Source organism: Mangifera indica, chromosome 2 (assembly GCF_011075055.1).
Source record: "Mangifera indica cultivar Alphonso chromosome 2, CATAS_Mindica_2.1, whole genome shotgun sequence".
Classification (NCBI taxonomy): Eukaryota; Viridiplantae; Streptophyta; class Magnoliopsida; order Sapindales; family Anacardiaceae; genus Mangifera; species Mangifera indica.
The window spans coordinates 19,493,218-19,515,215 of record NC_058138.1 but is presented as its reverse complement, the minus strand read 5'-3'; the positions used below and the strand labels follow the sequence as shown (position 1 = coordinate 19,515,215).

At 33.2% G+C, this 21,998-nt stretch overlaps 2 protein-coding genes and 1 non-coding gene across 4 annotated transcripts; all 3 read right to left on the bottom strand.

Annotated features, from left to right (window-relative positions):
• Positions 1–313: 313 nt before the first annotated feature.
• Positions 314–14,153, bottom strand: LOC123209225 (AP-2 complex subunit alpha-1-like). Of its 2 annotated transcripts, XM_044627097.1 has the most exons (27): positions 13,740–14,153; positions 10,925–11,056; positions 10,088–10,213; positions 8,724–8,786; positions 8,546–8,643; positions 8,246–8,453; positions 7,440–7,511; positions 7,268–7,360; positions 6,466–6,567; positions 6,248–6,345; positions 5,907–5,988; positions 5,661–5,749; positions 5,144–5,249; positions 4,994–5,059; positions 4,345–4,451; positions 4,160–4,264; positions 3,942–4,062; positions 3,651–3,836; positions 3,278–3,529; positions 2,428–2,508; positions 2,113–2,277; positions 1,918–2,004; positions 1,690–1,815; positions 1,509–1,589; positions 1,357–1,428; positions 1,000–1,079; positions 314–924 (listed from the first exon to the last, which is right to left on the bottom strand). In XM_044627097.1, the coding sequence occupies exons 1-27, from the start codon at positions 13,869–13,871 to the stop codon at positions 777–779; spliced, it is 3,078 nt and encodes a 1,025-aa protein (XP_044483032.1). In that variant the 5' UTR covers positions 13,872–14,153; the 3' UTR covers positions 314–776. The 2 variants fall into 2 exon arrangements, with proteins under 2 accessions (XP_044483032.1, XP_044483031.1); XM_044627096.1 differs by having other exon boundaries at positions 4,994–5,249.
• A 1,954-nt stretch (positions 14,154–16,107) lies between these two features.
• On the bottom strand, positions 16,108–20,731 carry LOC123199069 (protein RETICULATA-RELATED 1, chloroplastic). Its single transcript, XM_044613899.1, has 7 exons — positions 20,135–20,731; positions 19,317–19,415; positions 18,636–18,856; positions 17,930–17,999; positions 17,557–17,636; positions 17,041–17,105; positions 16,108–16,540 (listed from the first exon to the last, which is right to left on the bottom strand). The coding sequence occupies exons 1-7, from the start codon at positions 20,627–20,629 to the stop codon at positions 16,347–16,349; spliced, it is 1,224 nt and encodes a 407-aa protein (XP_044469834.1). The 5' UTR covers positions 20,630–20,731; the 3' UTR covers positions 16,108–16,346.
• Positions 20,732–21,738: 1,007 nt separating this feature from the next.
• On the bottom strand, positions 21,739–21,820 carry TRNAS-GCU. Its single transcript has one exon. It is a non-coding gene; the product is annotated as a tRNA-Ser (tRNA).
• Positions 21,821–21,998: the final 178 nt, after the last annotated feature.

The window sequence follows — 21,998 nt, the reverse complement described above, 5'->3', positions numbered from 1 at the left end:
TATGAACTGGTAATATAATTTGAAAACTGATAGCTGTAACAACTGATGTGAAAATTATTACATTGCCTTTTAAATGGAATTGTCTCCTTTTTTTTTCTGAGTCTATATATATGAGACTTTGTTATTTATTTTCTGCACATTGAAATGATGCAACAAATCCATGATCTCTTTGCCCCTCGCGTGTTTCTCCCGTTCTCTTTTTTACTAATTATTTTATTTAAAATAATAATAATATTACATATAATCCTCTCTATGACTTAGAATTTCACAGCACTTGAAACATAATGTTATGCTTCTATAAAAATGATATAAATAGATAAAATCACATAAATGCTCTATTATTTCCATCTATAATAAATTGACAAACAAATACAAACTGTCACAACTGGTTCTACTTCATGCAATTTTCTTACATAGTGTTTGTCTATTCGCACTACACTAACCAAACCAATAAAACTGGGAAGAGAAACAAGTAAATCAAGAATAGGGAAAAAAAAAAAAAAACCCCTCACCCCATAAAAAAAAATAAATAAAAGAGAGACATAAAAAGCTCACCAAGGCACAACTGAAGTTGTGCATAAAGAATCTCAAAATCCCGACCAACCCCTCTCCATATTCCACTTAAAACACTAAGCCAATCTTCCGACAGCCCTCGCATCAGGATCGATTTTCCTTATCCACCACTTAACCGGAAGGATGGACGAGTAGGTCAGATGTATAAATCAGGTTTACAAGTGTATTGAACAAATTTTCACACATCAACCAATGCTACTTCATCACAGTAAACCAGCAAGCATTGCCCCTGGATCATTAGACGCCGCTGATGCACTAGTTGGTTGGGTTACTGGAGAAACAGGTAGGGCCGGTGTATGGGGGGTAGGCGTAGGAATGCTAACTAATTGTTCCTTGATGAACTCCTTCAACCTGCACGGCAACGGTCAGAGCAACTCCAAACATTGTGTAAATATGAGGTCAACCTACTAAGTACAGACGACGTACTCAAATGTTAGTGCAGGATCACCCGTGGCAACTGTCATACGCAACTGAGTTCTGTCCGCTGGATCTGTTTCAATTCTAATCTGTGTTTCACAATGAAAACGACTCTCAATAATATGATCTATACCTTTACAGTAGAATGAATACAATAAAGTATATTCTTTTCTTGTGATTAAGTGTTAAACTACATTAAAGAAATTATAAGTAGGTGCATCAACGAACATGATAAAAATTCCAAAATAAAATAAAATAAATTGACTTCCGAAGAGCGTGATTCATTAACCTGACCATTTAGTAAAATTACATATTAAGCAAGGTATACGGGGACACAGACAGCCAGAAGTGACATATTTTACTTACCAAGCAAAGCATGGCCCTTGTACTCTCCGAACAAAATGTTGTGCATGCGACCAGATTATTAGGACTAGGGTCCTAAAAAAGTATGATAAACTGTGAACAGGATTCACATAATTGACAAAGGAAGGGCCAAATCAAAAGGAAGAATGACTTACAAGTCCCGGACAAACAGACACCCGATAACTGTTAAGCAAATTAGCCATTTCGACGAGAGGCATTGGTCGAACACCTCTCACCTGCACATACATAGGAAAACATGTATAGATAAACAAATAAAGAAAAAAAAAAAAATTTAATGAAAGAAATGTCAACACAACAAAAGGAATATATACAAACCACTTCTTGAAGCTTCAAAGGTGGGCCTGAAAGTGATCTCCACTGAGGGAAAAATTCTTCAGCGGATATAGTTATGGGCTGTAGAAATTTATTCAGTACTGCAGGAACTCGAAGCTTGACATTTACCTAGAAAAAGGAAAATATAAGATACCAATAGGTATACATATTACCTTATTCCAAGCCAAAAAAAAAAAAAAAGACAATCATAAACCATATTATAACAAGTACCCCATTGGTACCAAACTTGTAGGAGAAGTCAAGAACAGCAACATCCCTGCTTGGTCGGAGATTCATTACTTCAAGGGGGCATTGCACCTATTAAACCAAAAAGTAAAATATAAAATATCATGTATTAATAAGAACAGAGTGTGACTAGTAGCCATGAAGCCCATACATATAATATGCATAACAAGTAGGCTTCACCTGTGCTCGAGGAGGAATAGTTTCAGGAACTAATGAAAGTTCCACCTTCAAATGGGAGGGAGGCAATATTATAGCTTGAACTGAAACAAGCGGAGACGTGTTCTTGTTTCCCAAGAAAAGTACTAGACGCCCATGATGGCCTCTCCACTCTGCTTTGATACCAATCTGGGACACATTTAACATGCGAAATAACTCTCTAGTGAAAGCTTTATAAAAATAATCAAGTCAGCTTAAGGAAGACATGGGAAAAAATCTGTAAGCTTCAATAGATGACCGTAAACAGAAAAATGTGGAAAAATAAAGAAAAGAACAAACCTGAATATAAGGATCCTCATAGAGAACACCACTATCCTTTAAGCATAATGCATGGAATCTATCAGCAATATTTCCTATTGGCTGCAAAAATGCACAACAGAGCTAGCTAATTAATGCAACCTAACAAAGTACAAGTTATAACTCCATTGCATAGAAGTACAAACCAAGATGTTCAGATATGATAAGATGGAATAATTTCACCATAATAGAGGAAAGTTCTGCTGTGTAAGTTAATGTTACAGGGAAACTGTAAAGTCTTTGGTAGTTAGAAAATATGAATCAATCATTACTAAAAGAATACAGGATATGTTAATATCTTAACATAATTTCATGTTATAAATTAACCTATGACGTCGGAGGCAACAAAAAACGAAACACAGGCATAACTGAAAGAGAATATCAAAATTACAACTTAGGAAAATATTGGGATCTAGGGGGAAAAAGTGAAAAATTCTATATGATAGTACTATATCAGGCATTTCATGCAATCCAAGTTATAAATTAACCTATAACATAGAAGGCAAGAAAAAATGAAACACAGCCATAACTGAAAGAGAATATCAAAACTACAAATTAGGAATATATTTGGATCTAGAGGGAAAAAGTGAAAGATTCTATATGATAGTACTATATCAGGCATTTCATGCAATCCAAATTAACAAACTCCCTTAATGTGAATCAACATAACAACAAAATTAATAACCATTTGTCCTCTGGTGCCAAAATGCTGATTCAGAGGTGTTCATCCTGGAATAAATTTACTATCACTCCCATCTTCATTCTTAGGGGAGAAAAAGAGTTCACAATGATATGCACTTCTGGTATAACAATAAAAGGGAGATATATAAACCTGAATAGCATTCGCCTGCTCTCCAACAGGTACTATGGCTGCTCCATCCACAGCAACCCCTTCTATTCCAGGAACCACATTTGGCTCAGATTGGACAGCAGGTCCAGGGGGGCCTTCAATAGCCAGTGGGCCTAAAAGATCACCAAGAATATCTGCTGATGGAGGTTGAGGATCTGCCAAAGGGGGCAGAGGATCTGCAATGGTCAAAGTGCCATTTGGCTGGGTCAATCCTGAGTCTTCTGAATGATGATCCTGTAGGGTAAAAACTCATCAAAACTCAACTATAACTGGAAAACTGGTGAATTTAAATTGCATAACAAAGATTATGAGGAAGAATATGCCAACAGTCTAGGACAGACAGATAGGCACTAACCACACTACTGCTCATGCTTGGCACCTTTACAAGGCTAAGCTGGCCAACTGGTGGGGTCCCATTGGTGGAGCTTTGATCAGTTACAACCAATGCATTTGACATCTGCTGCTGCTGGGTCCGCAACTTGATAGCACTTTGATCTGCAGTGTCAACTTCAGCATCTTCGGCCTTTTTGATCAATGCAGACTACATTAAGACAAATAACTGTTAGCATCAATAAAATTCAGTTGAAACCTTCAATTAAAATTAATGATGAGCCACTCCCTGTAGTTGATAAGCATCACATAATACCTGGCGCTCTGGGAATTTGGGCATCTCAGCCAAGATATCCGTCAGAGCCGCCCCTTTTCTGCTCAGTGAAAAATACTCAACAGCTCGCTGTTGTATCTCAACATCAATGCAACTCTCATATCTAAAACAATACAGAACTGTATCAGATATACAGCATTTGTGGCTAAGTTTAGTTAGCAAACCCAAATATAGAGATGCAATGCAATGGTAAATCCCACTTGTTAAATATTGCCCAAATCAGATTCTGTAGTTCTGGATCCGCAGGCTGAGTGTGCATCAAGATCTTGGCATACGTTGAAAGAAGAATTGGAATGGTAGAGGTCCTGCAAACACAAGGTGTAATTAAATGGAAAAACAGAAATTAATAAGGCAATATAAAAGGTAAGAATAGAAGTGTTCTTACGAAACAGTTGGAAGCTTTTCATGTATAATGCTAAATATTTCTTTAGGACTACACCCAGGTCTTCTGGCCAAAAGGTGGCTGTACTCTCCAAGCAGATAACTGCTAACCTATAGCAATTGCCAAATTGAGATGTATTCTTATTAATTATATCCAAATAGAAAATGTACTATGACACTAAAAAAGGACTGTTGAAAATATTGTTAGACTCTAGTTTGAATTAAGTAGTAGATCTTCAGTTGTTTCTCTGAAAGAAAAAAAGGAAAGGATACTGGATCAAAATTGTGTTATAAAAGATCCGTTAGATGAGTAGAACTTCTGAGATATACTAGCATTAGCATAGAACTAAAGCCACAAGATTGAAATTTGGAACATGATGTACAAAATTAAGTATCCTACCAAAAGTTCTACTTTACTTCATATATTAAAGCCATCATACGTCAATGATGGACATGAATTTTTCCCACAAATTCTCATATTCACATATGGTATTTCTGATGTCAATTATAGAATTTGTCAAATTATGAAATGAAAACCAAACCAGGAAAACTATTATTTAACTCTATAAGGTCACCCATACAGAGCATACACGATTTATGTTCAAATGAAAAAAGTTAATGTGGAATATGAATCCAAGTTAAAACATGCACACCTTGACCATTGTCTCATGTATGGCAGGCTTGTCAAGATACTCTCTGGCTTTTGCAGCTGCATAAGGCTGATCAAATACATATAGTAATGGTTCCATCAATATCCCGTAAACAATCATGTTGATAAGATGTATACACAGAATTTTGATCACCTGGAGGTCTTCATTATTTGTAACAAACTGCACAACACGAAACCATATGTCATCGCTAACAAAATCCCCTGCCTTGTCAATGAGCTGAAGGATCACATCAACGTACCTGTGAAGAAGCATATGACAATATCATATAGACATCATTTTGAATAAATAATCTTGCAGCTTCAACAGCACACTTAATAACTATCAGCAGCACATATAAATTTAAAATGCCAAAAGCTCCCCAAGAACATGAAAACAAAAGAAACTTAGCTTATATCCTCCCACACAACATTAACTAACTTCGATTTTAAAAATAAAGATGAGCCTATCACATTCATTATATGTATCACTTGCATTGCATTCTCCAATGGATGTACCTCCAAAAGCAATCCAAGTCATCTCTTCCCATAAGGGCCAAGCAAGTTAGCTTAATGTTTTTAATTGTCTGTCAGTCTACTATAGATATCCTTTTAACATAGCAGAGCTAATATTCTCCAGATTTTTTATAGTGTCCAAAGGAACCCATTCTTACCATGAAAGATCAGGGGCAAATTTTTCAGCAAGAATAGCAGCTTTGATGGAAAGTTCTTCACGCATTGCAAAGTCAGCAGAGCTGAGATACTGAAACAGTTCAGTAGATAACTCAAGAAATCAGTGGCATGCTCAGATTGTGCTTCAGATGATTCATTCTTTCGGTAGATAACATAAAATAATTGCAAATATAAAAAGCATCCCCAGAATCACACAGAGCAACTAGACTGTATTCAGCACTCTATACCTGCAACAATTCTTCAACAATGTCCTTTGCATTTGAAACATCACAAATTCCATACAGCAGATCAAGGGCACGTCTACGGATACTGAGGTAAAAATTAACGCAAATTAGTAAAAGCACACATTCTCCATTACTGACATTAAATAGAATTTTCAGGGGATGAGAAACTTCATAACTGAATACAATAAGCACCAATTGATAGCATATACTCAGTTAGTGAAGAAATAAATAATTTTCCAAATTGTTCAAGAAAAAGTCGACTTATTGACAAGATATCAGTAACATCCATACGACCTGACATTCTCAGCAAGTAACCAAACCAACTCAAGAAACTCAAATTTAACCTGATGTCAGGGTCCTTCAATGAGGTGATGATCTGAGCCTGATGCCTTTTGATGATATCTTGGACATCTGCTACCATTAACATCCGAGTCATATTCTCCTGCAACAGAGAAATGTAAAAGTTAATCATGCATTGGCCGACAACCAGGTTAAAATTGCCTAGACAAAATACTGTATCTGAAAAGAAATAATGGCTAAGGTTGGTGATTCAACAACTTACCAGGCCAAGATATCGAATGTTTGGTTCACGCACTGCAATAAATTTTCCAAGAAGAGCAACACACTGAGACATCATCTCCTTCTCAGCATCAAGATGCATGACCTGTGACAGAAAATTAGACATGCAATTCTCAAGTAAAGCTCCTCAAACTCCAACAAAACTATGTTTATAATCTTTGTAGAGAATTTGAACTTAAATCCCACCTAATTCCAACACAATTGTTTTACACTAGCCAATGCTCAGACAGTATATAGATTTTTTTCTTCTCATCAGATCATGAATCCTTACAAGAAGAATAATAGAACAGGTCCTAAATATGTGTAAGAACGAGGAAACTTGATTTCCAGAAACGAAGCGATGACAGTTTCATATGAATATTGCACCATCAAGCCAGGAATAGAGGGGCTTGAATTAAACAGTTCCCAATTTGCAGCCTAAAAGTCCTATATGTTCCTTTTAGTATATGCATGAGAACATGAGAAAGAAGGATAACTTTTATCCATCATCAATAAAAGGTCACTTCAACTAATATATCAAACCACACAGAGTTGAAGATGTGACCAACATGCAGGAATGCATAGCCCAAGTTTGTTTGCTTGAACATACGTTTGCGTATCTTCCCACGAAACACAAACAAATATTACTGAGCTCAGAGTAAATCAGTAAATTACTTAAATCTAGATACAGATACTGACATCTTAAAGTTTCAAATTTGTCCAAAAAAAAAACCACCAATCTTACAAAAAAAAAATAAAAAATCAAATTTCCCTCACAAAGAAAATACTTTCAAATGCAAACTTACAAGAGCAAGGGCTTCAAAGAGAACGGCATGTGATGCGTTGTTCTTATTAACATTTTTTACAACATCAGTTCCCATCAATATCCGTTGTAACACCTAGAATCACATATCCAAATCTCATTAGAGTCACATGGTCAATTAGTAAGAAAGATATAATCCTTGGGAGAAGTTGAACCTCGAACAATGATCTTCTGGTGTTTGGATCTTCAATGGTGGGAAAATACTGAAGTGCTCTCATTGTCTTGACCTGTACTGACAAAACAATAATCAGCATCATCATGAACTTGTTAATTATACATAAGTTACAAATTACTGAAGGCCAATTACATAAATTTATGCCGCATCAAAAAATAAATATTAAATTAGCCAGACTGTTATTTCAGAAACAGCAACAGCTACACTTTTTAAAAACAGAATCTGCTCATAAAGGAGCGTGTTGTTGTCAAAGTACAATTTGATGATTTATTTTTATGAGTTCATTACAAAAATTTGAGTCATCAAATAATGCCTTAGAAATAGTGTTAGGTTGAAGACACAACAGAGTTCCATCTTTAATCAGTGAACGAGGGAAAAGTTGACTGTCTCCAGAATGGCCAATTCACAAAAGATCACAAGTAAAACATCAGTGCAATAGTGCAATTTGATTTCCCCAGGAAGACCAGAGATTTTTTGCACAATGCTCTGTGATGACACCATTAATGAGAATGGATTAGCACAAAAAAAATTGATAATGACTTAACAACATTCTATTAGATGGTTTTCACTCTTCAGCTATTGATCAGACACAGACCAACCAATTTGACTGGATCTGAAAACCAAACTAGACTTATAGGATTTATATATATTTAGAGTTTCAGATTTATTTATTCATTGAAGAGTCCATATCAAAATCCAAACTACTTAGACAGAACAACTAAACCACGTTTTAGAACAAGCAGCAATCAAGTGCAGATAAGTTGAACACAAAGAGAAAAGACAAACCTGAAGCCAGGGAGATGGGATACCATAATAAGTGTATTCTTGAGGTATATCCTGGTTCCTAACAAGCCGCTCCAATATTTTAACACACTTTGGAAGACAACTCCAATAGGCTTCATAGTGATTAGACACCAAAGCAACAAGAAGGCTCATAGAAGATGTCAAAACACCAAGATCTCGTTCATCCAAAAGTTGTGCCATTCGATCCGCCCTGCAACATACCCAAAAAGAGAAATGAAATCTACAAATTTAAACTCATATTAGAAAGTAGCTTGTCATGAAGAATCTGATATTCAAACTCACCATCCGTCTATATTGACAGCATCTGGAATTTTCCTATACAAGCGCACGAGACATAGTGCAGCTTTTTTTCTCACAAGCGGTCTGCAGCTACTAGAAATCTAAAAACAAAAGAATGTATGTTCATCAATCAATCTTTAAAAGTTCAGATTAAAAACAACAAATTCAAAATTATTCTTACAAGTAGTTTTTGAACATCAGGAGCTAAAGATTCTGCAAACTCTCTCCCACCAATATTCCCAACCTACAACATAACATAGAAATACACATGGTAAATGAAATCAAGGAGCAGTCAACTCAATACAACAAAATAAAATTCAAATAGGGAAAGAAGATTAGAAAAAAGAATTCAAAGAGGATATGGTGACAAGTGTATAAAATCAATTACTTCAAATAAAACAGCTGATAAATCCAAGAATAAAGGTATCAAAAAGGAAAAACTGTAATATAAAATTTATAACATCCAAGACAAAAGGATATTGCATATAACAATCAGTTGTATAAAATAAATAAAAACAATAAATTTTTTAAGGAAACTATGACAGCATCATTGATTGAAAAAATAGTAAAACAAGTGAACAAGTTGACAACAAAAGTCAAGGTCCATCTAAAGGATAACAAAAATATTTAAACAAAATAGACCAAATGGTTCAACGGAAAGCTTTTGGACAACACAAAAATTAATGCCAGAAAAACGAAAACAATCATTCAAGATATACAAAGAATACAAATCAGCCAAAAAAGCTCCAGGTCAATCATGAGATAGAACATAAAGTTAATGCTTCTATGTGATTAAAATTACCGTCAATAACTAACAAGATGATTGAAAATCTCAAAGACACTAAAACTTTGATCATCAGTTCCCTGAAGAAAATATTCACAAACAGCAACACCAAAACCACTCACATAGAACAGATATCCAGATGCCATGCTCTCAAATGGACATCCTTCGCCTACAACAGAAGAAGCTACCAAGCAATTCAAGAAAATTTATGAAGAAGTTTCTTGTAAAAGGTCTTAGAAATTGTTGAGTTGTATCCTGTTATATTAGGAAGGTTATCAGAGCATATTAGGATAAAATACATATTTTTAGGGATTTGATTTGATTTATTTCTTTTTATACCTTCTCTGTAATTGTATATATTGTAACGTTCTGTACTCTGAATTAAGAAGAAAAACAATATTCTCAATTCATAGAAATATAATTAACTGGCTATGGCCTATTAACTTGCCACTATATCTCAGAACTAGAAAGAAAGTGCTATACAGAAAGAATAAAGGTTCTAGCACAAGTTTATAGCAGGTTAATTCACAACCCACATTCTGCTTCTGTAATTGAGCACCAATGCACAAGCAAAGGAGTGTTTTATGCATAGAAAATAGCTCCACAATAAACAATGAACTCCCAGAGGCAACTTAGAAACTAAACATAATTTTCAAATTAAATAAACTGAAAATTAAATGCAGCAGAATGGCTTACAATGTAATAGAAGAATATATAGATAAAATACAGAGGAGATTTCAAAGGGTTTCTTGCTAACATACCAAAGTCAAGGCTAAGCACTGGAAAGTTTCATTGCGACCAATTATATCATTCCGTACTGCATTTATTGCTAATCTCAGAAAATCATGATTCTCATTGAGCAAACATGATGTCACAATGTACCCAACCTGCAGCCATTTTAGCAAAGTAAGAAATTAAACAGTCTCATTTCACACTAGTTATTACAAAAGATAACAAGGGAAGATATAAGAATATTGCAATGTATCCAATGCAAGAACTATATCTTTTAAGAGAAAGACAAACTGAAATACGTAAAGAGGCTGCAAAACTAACAGATTCCAGAATTTCCACGCCTATAGTAATTTGACATACCATGATTCTGTGAGGAACAAAAATCATAGTCTCTATCAGTCACATAATTATTGCATGTCATTAACACTCTGCCAATATTAATAAATTGGTGTAATCCTGGATTATAAGAAGCACATGGCAATACAGAGGCATTGGGATCAATAATTTAACTAATAAAAGCTATCCACATTAGTGCTCTATTGATACTACACACAATGAAATAAAAATAGATACAAAAGAAAAAACAGAGAGAGAGACCGATTAAGAGTGGATCAACATTCCAGCAGTTATCATCTTTCCCTCAAAGGGTCTATACCAAAAAAAAAAAAAAAGGTTAAGTATACGGGACAAGTAACAACCACCCCTCAAAACCTCTTTCCAATTAGGATGAATAAAGAATTACAAGAAGTGTCAATATTAAAGTGTTTGGTTGCTATTTAACCAAAAAGCTTAAGCTCATAGCCAGGGACACCAACCATAATATTTTAAGCACTAAGAAGGAGAAATTGAATTGCAAAGGACATCACCTGCTTTTCTGGATACTTTGGTGCAGATATTAAAGAAACAGCTTCCATGTGACCAAAATCTACATCATAACCCAGCATATAAATGTAAAGCATTTTCCAAACATACTTCTTCTTTTCATAAGGTGACAAACCCTGTTGAAATACACAATGATTCAATTAACAATTGCTCACTGATCAAAGACATTGCAAATGCTGTTTGAGCTCATCACCCGGAATCAAATAGATTTATAAAGATATAGGAGCAACATATAACCAATACTTTAAGGTTCAAAGTGAACAAAACAATACAGAAAATTGAATACAACCAACAACTGAAGAAAAAGAGGGGGGTCGAGGAGAGAGATGACACAGGTGACGCAAAAACACGGTAATTTTAGCTTTAAAACATATGGCTATTTTCTTCAAGCAGATATGTTAAGCGATACTTTCCCATAGAAAGATATCACAACTTTAAACAAAGAAGCCCAAGGGGATGCACCAATCAAATGAAGCTAGTTTGAGTAGCGAGGCAAAAGTAAAGCCAAAAGGATACTCAATTCCAAGACATCCAAAAGAAAAAGGGAGCAAAATCATAATTTATGTGATTACAATCACTTTAAAAATAATCAGTTATAAAAAAGAATAAGAGGAAGAGAAAAAAAATCTTAACTCCTAAAGCTTGATGCATCAATAATTATTCAGAAAATTTTGAGTAACCTCAGAAGCAAAATACAATTGATTAAACTTCAATGCTGTACCTGATCAAAATTAAAAAGAGGAACTTCAAAATGGTATCAAGGAAATCAAAATACAAGGCACAATCATGAAAGCCTCATTGCCACATTTTGATTAACTGGTCAGGGGGAATATACAATTTCAAGTCTCTCATACTGTCAATAATTTAATGATATTAGTATTCCAAGTGTTATATATCCCTATGTTCCGAACAGCCATAATATTCCCTTCAATAAATCAATAGTTTAAACATGGGGACTATTGTTGCTCCATACAACTTAGGTAGTTAAGAAACTTATGAAATATAATAACATCCCAAGTAGGTGTCTTTAGAAAAAGTTGAACCCTACATAGATCTTAACTCATGAATAGAATCTTGAGGTACCGAGGAACCAACTTGATAAATGGTTCATATTTCATACAGTTTGATAGTACTTAATCAATGATATTCCATAAAACTTTCATTACAGCCTTATTTGTTATAAGTACATTGTTGTTTCAGACTACATTTTTTGATGTACAAACACTTATCACATTGAACACAAAATAAAACTTTTCTCTCCAAACATAACTGCTCCACACACACTTGGATCATTAATTTAAAGTTACCAATCGTACAGAATGTTAAATTATTGCACTACTTCTAGCATGTTTAGCTTAATAGTATATTAGCAGTGTTATATTTCTTGGCAATAACAAGTTTGTAGCAAAATCCTTTTTTATGGAGGCTTGCTACAAATTTGGGCCAACTCACAAACAGTTCATTGAAACCTTATATTTGTAGTTGGATCCAAATATGGATAATATCACATTAGTACTCTTACTAGGTTAGTAAAGAAATCCAAAAACAGAGGGATGAAAGATAAAGCCTTCAATGAGCAACCATGATGATTCACAAAATAAAAACTAGTGGATTTAAACCAAGGCAAGTATTTTTATATTTTTAAATATTTGTTGATGAAAGCAAACCAACTCTTTACAAACTATAATTACCTCAAATTTCTCCCTATAATTCTCTATATCTCCATTAAACGTCTTCAGATTCACCACAAAGTGTGGCCACCTATAATTTTTTCCAAAATAAGTTGTCACTCCTTAAAATATCATCAACCTTTGGGGTCAACTGACAAGCAAACATCATTTGGCAGTTCAATGCTAAGCACACTTCTAACACAATGTATGATATGTTTAGACAAGACTCTGTCTTTGGTAACTGAAATCCTGTTATTTGGAAATCTATGTTCATTCTCAATAGTGGATGATGTTGAATTTAGCAAGAAAAAGTTTAGTTGGGATTTGACGCATTTGGATAATATCTGAATTTGAAAGTTAGATATGGACAGAATAAATAAAGGTGAATGAGAAAAATACTGTTATTTGGGAATTTTGAACAGCCTTTGGCTAATTGAGAGGAAAGACAACTCTATTTGCAATTTTATTCCAATATTAATAAGAATATACGGAAATTAAGAGGCAAAAATGCTTGCCCTCCCACCTTTCACACCACCGGCATGTTCTAATACTAATTTTTACTTAAGCACATGTAACTCTAGTTTTGATCAAAATCAATTGTTTAGTGGTTTTTAACTAGTGCATCTACTGACGCCAAAAAAGTACAAAACAAAACCTTTTACCACCAGATTTCTCAATTATAATCTATAAAGTATCAAACATACTTTCCACTACATCCTAAAAATCCTATAAACCTTGCTAAATCACACGGCATTCAACAACTAAAATTTCAACCCTAACGCAATACTAATCCTAACAACCATTTCGGCAACACGTCCACCACAAACGTAGCAAAACAAAACTTCATTAAAAAATGAAAACCATGAATTAAGAATCCTAAACCAATAATCACATAAACTACAATTAAAACAGCTCATAAACTGAGGTAACGTTGTTTCAATGCTTTTGTATCCAAAAAGGAATTTTAAAAATCATTAATCCTAATGTCTTGATTTCTTCTCGTTCTCGCAGTAACAATCAAACTGTTACTTCATTTTTTTTCAGATAAAAATTTTAAATTTTGCACACCATTAATCACATACAGGTAAAAGCAAGGGAGAGATAGGGTTTAATTTAGAAAGTGTCTAACCTTTTCGTTTTTGAAGCGTGTGCGGACATTGCCGAGCTCTTTATCGACGCGGAGTCTCTCCGCCTCTTTGTTCTGGCAATTACGAATGTCGCTGATGAAAACGGAGAGTCCTCTCATGCCTGCCAGAGCCATCTCGTTTCAGATCCACAAGCACTAAAAAAACGAAGAAAAAGACAAGGCAATTCCTCAATGCAACTTCAAATCAATCTCAGATCCTCGCTCTCTCCTCCGCTGGATCTAATCTAACCTACAATTGTTTTTGAAACTGCGAGATCTTCATGCACAGTGAGAGCTCAACTTAAAATTCAAACGGAAGCCATGAGAAAACAATGTGAAAGCTAAAGCTTGTAATAGAGAGAGAAAATAAGCAAAATTTTGGAAAAACCCGTCGAGAGGAGCAGAGTGACGACTTTTGTTAATTAATTTATTTTATTTTATTTGACTCGTCACTTCACTCTCAATTTTCACCCAATACATCTGCCTGTTTCCCTTTACAATTAATTTCGGAAATGGTGATAAATTACCATAAAATTACGTGTAATCATGTAAATATATAAATAAATAGATATTTAATATATATTATTATTTAATTAAATAATTTTAAATTAAAAATAAAATTACTTTAATCATATAATATATATATTTAAAATAAATATATATAATATTATTTAATAAATTATTATTAATATTTTATTATAAAATATACATAACATTGTCATTTAATAAATAATGACTCTTCTTATAATTTCTTTCAATAAAATTTATAAAATTAAAATTTATTGTCAGTAGGGTTTTTATAAAAATTTATTGATGAGAAAACTATTATTATTAGTTTAATAAGAAATTATTTTAATATATAATAAAAAAATGAGACAAATTTATGAAATTAGATAAGGATAATTGAACTTTAATAAGTTTAAAAAAAGTTTGTAATAAATACTCAATTTTTGGTAAAGTAACAATAATTAAATCTTAAAAGTAATCTGAAATCAATCAAACAAAGTGTTTAATATTTTAAATAAATTATTTTTGGTCAATACATAGACCTAACCAAATAGGTTTTAATTATTTTTTGGCCAAAGCACTATTTCCCACCAAAGTATGCTTTTTGTGCAAATTCTCAACCTTTAATTTTGAAAAACCCATTTATCTACCCATAGGCTATTAAAAAAAACGTCAGATTGACGGATTCAAGGGTAAAATCATCATTTTATCTGTAATATTAAAAATAAACTTAAATTTAATTTCTTTTTTACCCCCAAACTCTAACAGCTAACAATTTTCTCTAAACCCAAGTTTTTAAAAATAACATTTCCCCCCTAGGGTTTCTAAACTTTCGGATTGAATTTTTCGATAACGACCGACAATCTCTAGGTGATGTCTCTTCCTCCCCGATGTTTCATCTTTCCGACAGTGCGACGTCTTCCCCTCCTAGGCGTCATCTTCGTTGACAACGACGTCATACAACGTCGAAAGTGTACGACCGGAAGGAGAGGCTGTCGGAGAGGGAGAGTAGGTGCTTGGAGATCGTCAGTCGTCATCGAAAAATTGGATCTGAAGTTTGAAAACCCTAGGGGAGATAATGCAGTTTTTAAAAACTTGAGTTAGAGGGAAAATATTAGTTTTTAGGATTTGAAGGGGAAAATGATATGACCAACAAACTCAGTTAAGTTTAACGGTCTATGGGTGGGTAAATGAGATTTTCAAAGTTAACGAGGGGAACTTTAAGAATTCAACATAGTTTGGGTGGGAAATAGTCCTTTGGCCTTATTTTTTTGTATTAATAAATTTTGTGGTTGATTTAAGATTTACCAAGTATAAAAAGTTATGCACTTGGCTTAGGAAAGGAAACAGTTTTTGGATAATTTGAGCTATGGAGTTTCCTAATTTAAATTTATTGATTTATCTCATATTTTTAATTTAAGATTTATTAATATGGATAAAATCATATTTAAAAATCAATTATTTTATTAACATTTTAAATATTTTTCCGAAAACAGCATTGCGGAAATATGGATTAAAAACTTTAAATTAAAGAAATTATAAACTACTTATAATAGTGGTCTCAAATATGAGTCACATATTAATGTCATAAACAAAATAAAATTTAATTTTATTAATCTATATTATTAATAAAATGTATATATCTAAAAAAACAAGTTTTCCTATTTGACATTCTAACTTTAAATTTTGTTCATACAAACCCACAACTTGCATGAAATAGAAATGGCTACCTACCAATCAATGTTTTCTCAAATATTTTCCAATTTGATCCATTTCTTAACTGGCTTCCAAGTGTTTGTCTTAGGTTTTTTTCACACTCGTATAATTTTACTATATTAAATAAATTAAAAGTTTAATTTTAAAATATCATAAAAAATGGAACCCTTTTTCATAACATTAGTTAAGATATTCCACCTCAATCAAGTGACTTCTTCCCTAAGTTCTTGTTACAAAGATGAAAATGCAACTTTGCTCTAACATGATCAAAATAAATAATTGCACAGCCTTTAATCTAAGCTACTACAGGCTGGCTCAAGATGCTTTGGCTAAATTTTACTAATCTCTGTAATTTATCTTAATGTAAACTTGTGAAGAAGGCAATTTTTATTGCACACCACTCATTTTTGCCCAATCAACAAACTGCATGCCACCGTAAATATTATTGGCGAATCGAACACCCACTGTGAAAGCCATTGCGATTGGAGGGACCTGCTTTGCCAATGCTGATTTTTCCACAAGCTGTTCTAGTCCATTAATAATTTGATACCGAGTGTTGGAAGATACAGCTAGAAAAACACCTGATTAAGGATGCAAATAAATGAACAGTATAAGATAATGTATGTCAACCTAAATTCAAGTAAAAAATGAAAATAAAAATTTATTTTGTGTGTCACTTCCATATCATGAATACGCAGGCAGCATTATTGAAACTCTGGACTGGAAAATGAGGAAAAACCTAAGTTTTGCATACATCAATGGAAACAATAAAATTGCACATGCCAAGATTGTTGAAATAAATAAATTTAGTCAATATCCCAAGATTGTTTTAACAACATAAAGAAAAAATCTATAATTTCTCACATTTGAATATGAAGACGCTGGGTGGAATTTAAGGAAAAAATCATCGGAAAGAATAGTTTAACCAGTGAATGTATTGACCAAAAACAGAAAGCAGACTAAAATATATGGATTGAGATGGACCAACAGAAATAGTACTTCACAAATTTAATAATAATATCATTAAACACATAGATTCCAAAAATTGGAATCTGATGGAAAAGGAAAAGAGTTGACAAACCCCAAAGAACAGCACTTTGCACAAGAGGTGGCACAGGGATATCCTCTTCAGACTGTCTGATTTGCCTGATCATACGTGAAATTGACAAAATAAGCAACTAAAGGATATTGATATTCACATACACACACGAAAAAAATGATAACAGAAACGGGTAACATTGAAATGTTCAGTATGATAAACTTTAGGACAACTTCACCAGATAAAAAGACTTGCAATAGAGGTACACAGATGCCAGGGAGAAGTCCCAAAAGGACTTGTGCATTGACACATCAGTGAAAGAAAGTTTATGGGCTTCCCTTTCTTGTCTAAGATGTAAGATAAAAAAGTTTCATGCTTCATTCTTATTGAATTATTTATTAGTAAATGCCATAGAGATATTGTCAAGCTACAAGAAATGACAGTTATAATTCAGTTTTGAATATACCCAATACAATGGGAGAACTTGCAAAGATTCAAGGTCCTCAAAATGGTGGAGCAATCAATACTAAATTCAGAAATTATTAGATGGAACTATACCTTTTGGCAGTCATGATCAAATTTGCTATGCCTTGGCCAATGAGACCACAGCCAAACCCGACTGAACCATACAGTACACCCTGGATCCAGAAAGTGTTAATTGATCAATTAAATAGTAAGAACACGAATTTGGATACAGAACCACCACAACACAGACTTGGGCAGACAAAAAACTAAGTTGGCGGAAGAAAATAACATTAAAACCTCATTCCAAAGAAATGTGGCAATAGAATAAACAAAATGAAACAAAAAATTCATAACATGTACCAAAGATGGACTAAAGACCTGCCCATCAATTGGTTTCAAGATCTCTTGTTCAGAAGGCATTCAACTAGTAATCTGTAAATGGATGGGCCTAGTAACATTGTGGTACCTTATAAAAGTATGTAGCAATCCGCTGCTTCACTGAGAATCTACATCCTGGTCTCTCAGCTTCAAAAACACTGCATAAGAGGAGCACTTCCCTATGAGTTAAATCTATAATCTCCATGATCATCTAAGCTCAAGCAAGAAAAATGACAGAAGTTCCCATGGTCAAAGAATACACCTAAAGAGAGAAAATATACAGGAATATCAATAATTTCCTCAATGTAGCCTACACCCAGCTATACAGATGGTAACTCATGTTATAATTACACAGTGATGCCGTTACTGAGATTCCAACATTTACCATTATCACATATGAACCAATAAAAAATTGATATTATACTGCCTACTGCATGGTTAAAACTGTTACAACTGATAGTTTCAGGATATGTTGGTCAATGTTTGCAGCAAAATAGAGCATTGCATCTACTATTAATCAATCAATGACTAATAAAGCTTGAAGCAGTTGTCCGTCTGGGTCTGTTTTACCAGAAAACAAATTTGTAATTTAATCTACATTTGGTTTTTGGTTCTAACAGTTGATCTCTAGCATTTGAATATGTTATTTTCCAAACTATTTATATAGTACCAGCAAACACTATTCTCTATTTACTGATACAGGATGGTTATTTTAAGTTAAAAGAAAAAGGGCACTTATCACTTAAATATTCAGCCAGCTAATATAAATTCTACTGTTTGCGCGAGACACTAACCTACTGGGAAGAGAACCACAAGCATTTTGTATCCGTCCAAATAAACCACTTGACACTGATGGCTGCCCAATGCGAGCATAGGGTGCTAACATGCCAACCAAAGCAATGTCAACAACCACACCAACCAACAGATCAGCTAGGTACAACTCAAACTCTGACCAAAAATCTTTTCCCCTTTTCTGAACTTCCGCAAATGTTGCACAACAAGAATCAATAACAATCTGGATCAAGTCAAACCAATCATAAGTAGCAGAAATAAATTAACATACAAGAAAGTGAAAAAATAAAATAAAATAAAATGAGATGTGTCCTATAACCTTAGATGCAATACAAACTAAATATGCAAGATAGCTAGAGATATCTAATTGTCATATTATAAGTATCAATAAAACTATGTGCACAAATAATAACATGTCATCACATGATTGGATAGTTTTAAATTAAAGATAAAGTAATACAAAATCACATGATGACATGTTATTGTTTATGCTAATAACACTACTCTATAAGTATTGCATTATTTACAGTTTAACTTGGATTGAGACTTATCTGAGTGCAAGCAACTGAATAGTCCATGGCAATGCAAAACAACAATGTGGATCAACATCAACAGTCCAATCATCACAATTCACAATGAACACATGCTCATGAATTTAAAAGTTAAAATTACCATCAACAAACCTCTGTTCCAACTTTGAAAAGAAAAGAAGGATCAGCCAACATTCGGTTACGAAGCATGGAGCAGTATTTCATTAAGAATCCAAGTGGCCAAATTGATCCCTGTAATTCCGTCCAATAAGAAGATGAGTATTAGTATTCCATCAACATAAAAAAAAAAAAAAACAAAACCCAAAAGAAAAAAAAGTAGACCCTATACAAAACTCATGATCATTCCCTATTATGGGAAACCAAGTATCCACCAAACGAATAGCCAAAAGCTTGTTTCTTTATCTTTTCTGTTCCTTTTTTGACCAAATATGTAGCACTTCATAGAATCAACTTTAAAAAAAAAAAAAATCAAACTATAATAAATATAAAATGAAATTATGCCAGTATGCCAAAAGCTTATAAGTTATCTCTTTCTCTTTTCTGTTCCTTTCCCCCCCAACTTTGTAGTACTACACAGAATCGACACACTTAAAAAATAACTAAATAAACTATGAAAAAATAAAAATAAAAATTAAGCCACATTGCCAAACTCACGATCGTTCCCTGTTATGGGAAACCAAACATCCACCGAAATGATTGCCTAAAGCTTGTTTTTTTTTTTTTTTTTTGAGCCAAATTTCCAGTACTTGACAGAAATAGATAAAAATGCCTTTTAAAAAATGTATATGGAGAACATTTAACAAAGAGAAGGAAGTCCTTTTAAGTAGTAGTAGATACCCTTTAAAAGAGAAAATAATAGGCTTTCACGAAGTAATTATCACTCAAGTCGACTACGACACAAAAGTAATCCTGATAAAATAACAGTTGATGAAAAAAAAAAAAAAAAGAACCTGCAAATCCAAATAGCGAAGAAGAAACATTTTACGAATCCCAGTAGTTTTGGCAGCTTCCAGCATATCAGAAGGCAAACTCACGCCTTTAGCCTCCGTCTCTTTCATAACCTCTTCAAATTTCAGTATGGGCCCAAACTCCTCTTCTTCTTTATCATTTTCTTCTCCATCACCACCACCATTGTCACCACGCCCGCCAGACGAGTCGCCGCCATCTCCATGGCCACCAGCGCTGCCGCCGCCGCCACTGTCATCAGTTACAAATTCTTCACCTTTGAATTTAGCACAGATGGCTTCAGCGCCAGAGACTTCGATCGTCCTGGGCACAGAATCCGAATTGACGCAATGAAGTTTTAAAAAGGAATGGTTTATTGAGTTGAAACGGTGAAGAGGGAGAGATGGAGATAGAAAAGAAGGGTTTGTAGTGTTATCATAAAGATGGCTTTGAGAAAAGTCAGGTAAGGTGAAGGTTGATGAAAACGCTGACACCTCCATTGAGTTGAGGCGTCGCGACACTAACTGATACCTTCACTTTGTAGTTTATGTTCCGGCTAAATTGAGGGTTTTGGGAGATGACACTTATTTTTTTAATGCTCTATACAAATACATAAACTCGACTTAAAAATAACTAAGGTTTTGTACAGGAATATTCAGTCTTCAGATTCTAAAAATTAAAAAATATATTATTTTAAATTCTAAATTACAATTTCTCACCCAAATTTAACCTTAATGGCATAAACGAACAAGAGTTTTTCACGTAAAATTAAACTTGGTTAAAAAATCCAATACTGTAAAAATAAAATAGAAATTTTATTATATAAGAGTTTTGAAAATATTAAAATAACATTTTTATAAATATTATTTTAAAATTTTAAAAACTTACAATTTAATCCCCGTTGAAAACTCTAGTCATTAATATTGTCAATTTTTCACTATTACATCTACAATCTAAACCTTAAAACATTGTCATGATCTATATGAATATAATTTAAGTTTTGTATAATAGTTTTTTCTCTCATTCCTTCATGATGGTTTTTCATATTTATTATATGAAAATGTAAAATTACATGTAGATATAGTAAATGAAAATTCATAATTCAAATATAAGTGTATAGATTTATTCTTATTTTACTTAAACTCAATAATAGGAGAATTTCAATGGTAACATGATCTCAATTTAATAAAAAAAACGATTGTTTTTTCTTATAAATACAAAATAAAACAAAAAAATAAAGTTAATAGATATTGAGAGGATATTCTATCATGTTAAGTTCTTTTCGTTCTTTTTAATAAGTAGGATTTTTATTTATATTCTTAAACAAGTCGATGTTTTTATAAATTATTACATCTTCAAGGTGTTGTTTCATGAATTTAGTTAAATAGGAGTCTTTTCGAACAACAATATTAGTGACAATATGGCAAAATTATATATAAGGGTGTTGCAGTATTTTGACATAATTTGAATATAAATAGAAGGTGAGGGGGCTGATAGATATTAATTATAAGTACATAGATTCTGGATTAAATTTAATTTATAAACTAATCAGGAGGCCAAGATTTATAAGCAGAGGAAACACGTGGCATTAATTGTAAAAGAATTATTTCGTCGCCTGAGAGATTCGAACTCTCGCGGGGAAACCCCATGTACTTAGCAGGCACACGCCTTAACCACTCGGCCAAAGCGACTCAGACACTAGTGGTTTTGTCATCTTATGTTATATGTATTTTTAAGGGGTTTGAACAATCATATTGAACATAAATTTCATTTGTAGGTAAAGGGTAAATGAATAGACACTTTAAATCACAAAAATCCATTATCATTCTGTAATATTTTAATAATGTCTTAAATATTTTATTCTTTTAT